Below are 9646 nucleotides of genomic sequence, written 5' to 3' on the forward strand. Positions count from 1 at the left end.
AATAAAAAATGTGCCGCCTTCTGATTTTTTTTTCGGTTATTCATCATCAAAACCATTGTGATGAAGGTCAGTTTAGTTTGGATTTCAACTGATTGGCGGCGCTAGTGCATATGAAATAACCTGATAGGTTAGATATCTCGAAATCTGGATTTTTTAGAATATTGGCGTCTTCTACAAATTTGTTCGGGAGGTCAAAACCATCATGACGAAAACAAGTTTAATTTGAAATACAACCGCTTGGCGGCGCTAGTGAATTGGAAATAACCTAAAAGGTTAGATATTTCGATAGTTGAAATCTTAAGAATATTGCCGTCTTCTACAAAGTTGTTCGGATGATTAAAACCATCATGACGAAAGCAAGTTTAGTTAATAATACAACCGCTTGGCGGCGCTAGTATATTGGAAATAGCCTGATAGGTCAGGTATCTCAAAATATATAATTAATAGAATATTGCCGCCTTCTACAAAGTTGTTCGGGTGGTCAAAACCATTATGACCAACGCAGGTTTAGATTAAGATATAACCGCTTGGTGGCGCTAGTGTATAAGAAATAACCTGCTAGGTTAGACATTTTTAGAATATTGAAATTTTTAGAATATTGCCGTATTCCACAAAGTTGTTCGGGTGGTGAAAACCGTCATGATGCAAGCAAGTTTAGTTTTAAACACAATCGCTTAGCGGCGCTAGTGTATTAGAAATAAACTGATAGGGTAAATATCTCAAAATCTGGAATTTTCAGAATATTGCCGTATTCTACAAAGTACTTGCCATAAGCGAGGCCATAAGACGAGTTCGTGCAATTCCATTTAATTCCACCACTTGGTTGTACCTTTGACAGATACTTAGTTCGACTTCTACAGTAAGGCCATCTTCAGTGTCTCGTACTTGACTCGATTCGACTCAACTCGAGCGCCAACGAGTATTGCGGTTTCAAACTAAACTTCTGGTTTTAACTAGAGGCCTGAATAAGAGAAACGTGGATAGGTATGTGCCGCCAATCGAACCGTCAAAAAACAGCAGCCAATCGAGCAGGAGATCTGTCAAGCAGCCAAAATGTTGGCTCAAATACTGAAAACGGCCAAATGCGATTTTATGTCATTTTTAAATAAATAAAATTTAATGTATTTTACATTAGTTTGCAATAATATATGCAAGTCATTTATAGATTATGAAATGAAATGCCATTGTTTATTGGATTCTATTGTTATGTGATGTGGACACATAAAATAGCGGATTGTGAGATTTTATCATCATAAACCATTTCTTCCTTTTCATGTGTTGTTCTTTGACGGAGAAGATTGAATGCAGTGTTGGCAGAGTCATATTTTCTATCCGCGTTTCTCTTATTCAGGCCTCTAGTTTTGACTACCCTTTTAAATCTTACATAATAACCAACCTAACAGATAATTCGGATAACTTTGTAGAAGATGGCCACTTTCTAACTCTAATGGATTTAGAAATATTTAACCTAACAGGTTATTTCTCATACACTAGCGCCGCTATGCGTATGAATTCCAAACTAAACTAGTCTCCATCATAAATGTTATGGCTACCCGAACAACTTTGTAGAAGACAAAATCTTTCTAAGTCTTATAGATCTCGAGATATCCACCTCACTAAATTATTGCATAAAAGCTAGCGCCACCTAGCAGATGTGTGTCTAGCTAATCTGATAATCACAAAATGCATTACGCACATATTTATACTACAAAAGTTGGAGCGCGTTCTGAATGATTTGAAAATAAATAATATTTTTTTCCTGATTTTATTTATTTCCGTGTTTGCCTCAATAGCAACCGGATATTCACCACCGGTGCGAAGCATGATAGCGCTTCAACAACCTTGATAGAAACAACCGGTGCGAGAACAAGTCCATAAATAAAATATGAACGCATTTCGTTCCTATACTAGACACTCATTTGGATACACATCGGTGGGGATCGTCTTAATGGGGTATTATTTGTGATCACCCCAAACGCTTCGTTGAGCGCCTTGTGTCGAGCACCAGTGTAGAATTTGACAGCGTCAGTGTAAGCCTCGTGACGCAAGAAGAGGAAATACAATTAGTACGAGAGAAGAAACAAATATATTTTAGTAAACGGTTTGTTTCGTTTCCAATCGCTTCCGTCCACCACACATCCATGGCGGTGTGAAGTGTCTCTAATAAACAAACAAACAAACCATATTCTTGTTTACGGACGAACGAAACTTTCGACCGAATGCAATTCGTTTGAATCGTTTTCCCGCATTGAGAATGCGCATCAACTTTCGTACGTAATACTATCGACAGACATATGATTTCTGTACACTGATACACGTATCATGTTGTACGCGTACAGCAGCAGGATGACACACATATTTTTTCACCATTCGCTGTGTTACTATCGTATTATCTGCGTTACATATATAGATTTTCTAATAAAATAATAAAAATACATTTACCATTTTTGCATAGCCTCTAAGTACATATTAAATAAATATTTCGTTAAAATCCGGCCTTTTGGTGATTATTTTCAACATTTTTATTGTTGTTCGAAACACACTTGGTGGATTTTCGATTTATGTAAAGAAACACTACTATCTGTAAAATTGCTAACAAAGTAAATTTGTCATTATCAAAATTATTTTACCAATATGTACCGCTTTTTTATGATTATTGGGATTGACAAAAAACGCAATATCCCTATTTACGCCCCAAAAAAATCACTTAAGAAAACGCCTAAATTTCCTAAAAAGAAAAGAGTCTTTTCTTCCCTCAATTTACAACAACCAGTGAATACTAACTGCTCATTTACATATAAACTATAAAAAATAACCTATAATCTTGGAATGTTTCGAATATTTTTTAAATGTGATTTTAAATGTACCTAGACCTCGTGGCTGTGCTATCAGCGGCCGTCTGAGTGTATTGTGTTGTTATGAAGTGAGGGTTCGATTCCCGCTCCAAGCGTGGAAACTCTTCGATATGCAAAATATTCTTCACCAGTCTACCAGGCATTGTCCGTTGTCTTACAAAATATGTTCAGTCTGATCAATCACTGTGCATTTTCGCATTCTTCGGATTTTGAAGACGTTTTCCTGCTTGTAGATTTGTAGACCTTTGCAGATTTAAGGATGCTCCAAAATGATTTTTCACATTTTCTGATATCCCATGTTTTTAGATACTAGAGCTTCGATTGGATTATTGTCATGATCTAAACTTTACAGAATATCTTCAGATACGTTTAACTCCGTAAATCATACAAATTCTTAATATTCCCACATTCTTTAAACCGTCTCAACTACTTCAGATTCCTTAGATTTCGTTATTCAGAGTTTGACACATTATTTCAACTTTTGTTGATTTTTCAGTACATATACGGAAATGATTCTCAAAATTATTTAAACCTCCATTCTCCAAGTTCAGTAGACCCTCTAGAGTGCCCAAGATTTATTTCTTCTGGTTTTTCGGATCTGGACCATTCTTTTGAATCCAATTCCTTACGAATTCCATAACTTATCCAGAATTTACAGATTCATCATGTGGGAATGCATGACATTTTCCGGGCAATTCGGGTCAAGCAGGCTGAGTCCGGGACTGTCCTGCATAATCCGAGACGTCTGTACACTTCATGTTAAAATTAGTAAAAGAATTGTTGGATTTATCTGTGCTGTTGAGTATTACCTACACAAAAAAAAATCTTTCTTTTTGATCGATAATTAAATATAAAACACTTTAGAAGTGTTCTTGTACGTGATGACATAATCATTTAATCGTTCGGAAATAATTAGTTCAGATATAAATAGAACATATGTTGACGTTTCCTTTATAATAAATAATTACAACAAACTAAGAAAAAAGATCAGCGTTCCAAACTTGTTTTAAACTCAGAATTTAAAAAGCTGATAATGGCAAAAGAAAATGATTTAGGTCATCAAGTATAACCAGGACAAACAGTTACAATATTTTTATAAATATATGCCTACTGAACAAATCATTTAGTAAATTTAGTGATATAAATTTGTAAAATAAGTTGTTTTAATAAAAATGGAATATACAAATATATAAAGTAAACGTTCATTGGTCGCTTTCATATTCCAACAAGAAAAAAAAACCATTTTCTTATTATGTTTTAGCGTCAATAATTGGTAGTGACCGCAACCAGATGGCGCCATTGTATGCGTTACTAGCATTGCTTGCATTCAAATTTGCTTTGCGCTGTACCTGTAACGTTGTATACAACGGGCGCAGAGCAGGGTACGTATCAGCGTAGAATCTAGAGATGGGCAAAACAGCTCATTGCAGTGAGCGGATCTGATCCGTTCAGCTCATTGAAAAGAGTCAGCTCCTTGGATCAGCTCTTCAGTTCTTTAATGCTACATATATTTAAACATAATTGTTAATATTATTATTTTAATTATTGTTAAAAAATTTGAAAAATTTATGTCATTCATTCATCATTCATCTATTTACCTCACTTTGAAATTTTTAAAATGTTGAGCTACAGTGAGGTAATAATTTCTATTGAAAACCCGGCAATTTTAAACTAATAACATTTATTACGCTTCTTCTGACCGTCTAGTTTTGAAGTCTAGGAGTTCATTTAGAACCATCACATTTATTTCTATATAAAAACTTACTCAACATTATTTTCTTTTCATAATTCTAAGTTACATTTTGTTGATAACGTTTCTCAAATCGTTAATTTGAATAATTCAGTCCCTAGTCTCTGATATGTATATGAACCATATCACGTGTCATAAGTTTTCTCTTCATACTGGGTGCAGTAAATCAATGCCTTGTTTGCGCGCGCTTCTAACCCTTCTTACCATGCGTAGTTGCTTTCATACAAGCGAGTCCATTCATCTACATTGCAACCATGGTTCCCGAAATGCGAGAGAAATAAAAACAAGAGAGTAAAAAAATACAGAGCACGGTGCTACAAACAAACCGAGTGCACATGATGCTGGCGGGAAACCCCGTCGCAAGTAAAAGATCCGCTCCGTGCAAGACACATCTCCCAGTTCGGTTCGTTTGAACCACACGGTTCGCTCGCTAGAATCGGTCGCGACTGATCCGGATCGAGATCCGTGTCGCACGGATCTGAGCTGGTGGCGCAGCTCTCGCTTCCATGTTATGACCATGTGCACAGCAATTTCGAGCTGGACGACGACATGAGCGGAACTGAGAGTTGTTCGGATCTTCGGATCTTTTGCTTTTTTTTTTTTTTTTTTTTTTTTTTTTTTACAAGGGAGAATGCATTTACACACTAACCCAGTACACGTGCATTGTAGTTGTAAAACTACCACACCGAAGTGTACTGGAGTGTCGGACTCGACCATACCGGTAATACCGACTAAACTCCCTTGGCTCCACCATCGTTTCCCCAGGAACTACCTCGCAGTACTACTTCTGGGGGACGGCAGTACTAAGCGTACTCGCTCATTATCGCTCACACAGGCACTCGTCCCACGCGAGACTGACTTGGGTGCTCGCACACCATTCACTCCATTTGAGTCTTACTTGGATGCTCTCCCGGACGCTCCGCTGCCATGCCCTCGAGGTGTCAATAGCGGTAACTGCCTGGGCCTACAGATATTGCGCTACGACACTCCTGCCTCAGCACGAGCAGATCAATCACACCACTGCCGAAGCAGACCACACGCTACCCTGCCGAAGCAGGGACACTCCCCATGCACCACATGTGCACAACTGTAGGTGTGTGGGTACAACCCACTGCTACCCTGCCGCCGAAGCAGCTTCTCCAAAGACCATTCGCTCCATGTGACCCTTTTTCGGATCTTTTGCTTGGTACGGTTCGTTCGCTACCGCACTACTGGGTATCTTTTGTGTGTCCGTTCGTAGCGCCGAGTATGTGGGTATGGGTTAAGAAATAGACGGCAAGCTATATTATTTTTGCTTGTGTATTTCTTGTTCCTCTCTGCAGCAGAATTGATTTCTGTTGCTTGGCTAGATGGTGCTGTCGCTTGGCTTGATGGTGCTTGAGGTACAAATAATAAACGATCAGCACGTGCGCGGTACTGGACTGGAATGCTCATACAAGCTCGATTGTGTTGTGTACCGCGAGCGTGGTATTTTCGTTTGTGCTGTACAAAATACAACAGCGCGCGTACTCGAGTGCGTACGCTCGAGTGAGTTTCTCTTGGCGCGTGTTTGACAATGATTTCATCAATTTAAAGTGAGCTGCTGAGCTGGGCTTCTTCAAAAAAGATCCATGGCTCATCAGCTCAATGTAAGGAAGCGACTCTTTGGAACAGCTCCTGAGCGGAGCGCCCATCTCTAGTAGAATCATCATTGCTTGGGTAATACCACCATGATTCTGGGTGACAGATATATGATTTTATGCTGTACAGTGATTTCTGCATCATATATCTGTCACAAGTATAAACAAGATTAAGGGTGTATATAAAAACCCAGATTAATCCACCTAGCGTTGGTGGTGCCTTTCTCGCATTTAGTTAAGACACCAACCTTATATGGGGTTTATATGGTTCGATGTACCATTTTCTTCATAACTTTAAAACTCAATGACCGATCGTTATAAAATTCAATAGTGATCAACAAGGCTTTGTCCCCTGTCGAATGAAACTTGTTGCGAGAAAATCGGTTAAGGATTTCTATACGAAAAGTTGTCTAATGTTTTCACAGCTTTTGTGCACACACATACACACATACATACACACGGACAGACAGACATGTGCTCAGCTCGTCGAGCTGAGTCGATTGGTATATAATACTATGGGTCTCAGAGGCTTCTATAAAAAGTTCGTTTTCGGAGTGTTCGCTTCGGGGCCGTACACTAATTAGGTAAGCATTTTTCTATGGGTTTTTCAACCCCCTCCTCCCCCATGTAAGATTTTTCCCATACAAATAATTTTAATTCACATGGAACGTAAAAAAATGGTAGACCCCCCTCCCCCCATAAGTACTTACGTAATTAGTGTACGATCCCTTCCCTAGTTTTTCTCACTAGTTCGTCTAGGGTTGGTGACTCCACTAAGTGCCCATAATCCTCAACTCTGATGCTGTTTGTGCCCTCTCTGTCCGATTGTCCATTCAACCATAACTTAAGTGCTCCTTCCATCTAGCAGCCACCCCTGCTCGGTAGGTCAACCGATTTCTGCCGGTGCGCTTTTATTGCGCATGTTGTTGGTCGTTTTGTAGAACTTTCGTGCATCGTTACTGGCTTTTTCTTCGAGCCCGTCCCTTACGCCGGTAAAGCTTTTTCTCAGTCTTCCTCAGTTCTTTATGAAAGAAGATACAAAGCAAGCAACGAATTATCCCTGTTTCCGGCGAATAAAGTAATAAGGTACAAGGAGGATGAAAACGGCCAACCAATAAAGTTTTGATTATGCTGATCTGATATTTAACCAAGTTAGATTACGTGATAGTTTTTGACATATTATGTCTCTTCAGAACCGTGGTCATTTTTCCTAACGATTAGTCTAACTCAAGACCACGAGTCGCACAGAAGTTTTTCAATCAAACCTTGCTATAATTGTTTCAATCGTTAAGTCTCAATCAACAATATATTTATAATGATGAAGCAAACACATATTCCACGTTCAGGAAGCCGAATAGGTTCCTCCCAACATAATACATCGGTCCAGCGCGTTATGCTCATAGTGGTTTTATGATAGACTCTTTCGGTTCAACGCCCGACACATCCGCTGGAACTGTCTGGATTAGTTGCCTTAAGGCAGGGGCCCACTGGACACATTCCTTGCCTTGCTCCACTATTATAGAACGATGGATTTCGTTTGCTCCTACAGTTTTTCTGTCTTTCAGGGCTGCAAAAAAGAATATTAGCGGTAAACTTGAGATATGATTGCAAAAATTTTCAAAGTTCAAATAGATTTCTACAAGATAGGGTAAAATAGGTGAAACTACAAGCATATATCTAGTTCTTTATAGTTAATCTATCAAAACAAAATACATGTTTTATGAAGAAAAAAAATATACATATTGCGTTGCCAATAATGTTTATAACAATGTAACCAGAAAACAAGTTTTAAAGAAGAGTGAGTTGTGATTCTGTAGCATTGTCCCAGATAGTTGTTCTAGACAAACGTGAGCTTTAAATCTAATCTCTGCGAGCATTAGGTAAACCGGGCAAACTTGTTCTATAAAAGCGGTCTTATCAGGTCTTTTACCTTACCCCGGCGGACAATAAAAGTAGGAGTAATCTCATCTTGCATTATATCGGAATAACGCGTGTTTCATATCTAGTGATGATGCTCCAGCAAATAATTTAAAAAAATAATAGCTTTCGTCATAATAAGTATACAATTTTTATGGAACGGTGTAATCCTAAATTTTGATTTAGGGTTATTCCGAGTTATTCCGTGAGGTGAACGGTTCGCCTCACTAACAAAAGAAGATTAGACACGGTCATGGTCAACTTCCGGCAAGTCATAGAACTCAACTAAGTTTAACTTGGCTAATCTATATACTTAACATGATTACATACCATGAGCTAATTGATACAATTTTGTCACCAGCCCTTCGCTTAACTTCCCAGCGTTCCAGGATTCTAGCATTACATCTAATCGTTTTCGTATCTCTATTTGTCTTGAAGTATCAGTTCTCAGCAGCAACTCTTTCAGAGTTTGCTCAACAAAGCCTTTCATTTCTTCATTCGTTGGGATGCTTGTGCTTTTTTCTTCATTTGCGTCCGAGTTCAATTTATCGCCTAGTTCTGTTTGTGGAGGTGACCCGATAGCTTTCAAGGGCACCAAAGGAATTACAGATGGGCTAGGCGACGATGCTGTTCCAGAAGTAATCGGCGACATAACTTGCGGATGAGAGGCACTTGTTGGTGCACTAGGTTGATTGGAAGCTCCCATCACCGGGAAAGCGATGCGTTTATTCAGGTTTGTTTTGGACGTTTGTCCGGAAGCTGTTCCAGGACTATAGCATAATTTTGGAGGGTCGTTCCATCCGGGGTCGTGGGCTACGGAAAATACAAGTTCAACGAAATGTTCTCACGAATAAAAATTACTCACACTTCGTAGCACTACGATAATTTTCGGAACTCATGGTTTATTTGTTAAACATTACAAAATTTTTATATTTAATATTTATATTTAATATAATGTAGAATACATTTTACATTTATTAGAAAATAACTAAAACTCGTTTCCAACTCGGAATGGACTCTTGGAGGACATAATATATAATATATATAATAGAGTGCTTTGAGAATAGGTCGTATGTGCAAAAGAGAGTCTCTCTTTGCCTCCATTCTCTTTAGATTATTACAGATCTATAATAAAGTTTACTTCAGATTTCTTGGCAGATATCAGAAGATTTTAGCTTTCTCTAGCGTTCTGAAGTGGAAATGTGGCAAAATATGCAAAACTAGCTTATGTACAAGCGAAAGAGAGCGTGAACAAAGAGAGCCTCTCTTTTGCACATACGACCCATTCTCAAAGCAATCTAGATATATCAAAACAAATAAAATGATTTTGAAATTTTTGTCGTCGTTTTGCTTGCTGTCAAACTCAAGCACCGCACAAGGTTTTTAAATGGTGGGAATGGCCGCACTTCATGAAAATCCTAGGATGAAAATCGCAAATTTCCTCTCAGTGTTCAATGTACACGCTACGATTTTCTTAAACTATATGTTCGCACTACGGCCTGAAT

At 38.4% G+C, this 9646-nt stretch overlaps 1 protein-coding gene across 1 annotated transcript; it reads right to left on the minus strand.

The window, feature by feature from the left end:
• Window positions 1–7475: 7475 nt before the first annotated feature.
• Window positions 7476–9173, minus strand: LOC134209322 (steroid receptor RNA activator 1-like). The gene is made up of 3 exons (XM_062685310.1): window positions 9007–9173; window positions 8472–8954; window positions 7476–7791 (listed from the first exon to the last, which is right to left on the minus strand). The coding sequence occupies exons 1-3, from the start codon at window positions 9038–9040 to the stop codon at window positions 7622–7624; spliced, it is 687 nt and encodes a 228-aa protein (XP_062541294.1). The 5' UTR covers window positions 9041–9173; the 3' UTR covers window positions 7476–7621.
• Window positions 9174–9646: the final 473 nt, after the last annotated feature.

This window comes from Armigeres subalbatus, chromosome 1 (genome assembly GCF_024139115.2).
Source record: "Armigeres subalbatus isolate Guangzhou_Male chromosome 1, GZ_Asu_2, whole genome shotgun sequence".
Taxonomy (NCBI): Eukaryota; Metazoa; Arthropoda; class Insecta; order Diptera; family Culicidae; genus Armigeres; species Armigeres subalbatus.

Coding starts and splice junctions, on each gene's coding strand:
- LOC134209322 (XM_062685310.1), bottom strand. CDS start 9,040: ATGAGTTCCGAAAATTATCGTAGTGCTACGAAGT. Junction 8,955..9,006: donor TTATCGTAGTGCTACGAAGT/GTGAGTAATTTT, acceptor TATTTTCCGTAG/CCCACGACCCCGGATGGAAC. Junction 7,792..8,471: donor ATTGTATCAATTAGCTCATG/GTATGTAATCAT, acceptor TCTTTTTTGCAG/CCCTGAAAGACAGAAAAACT.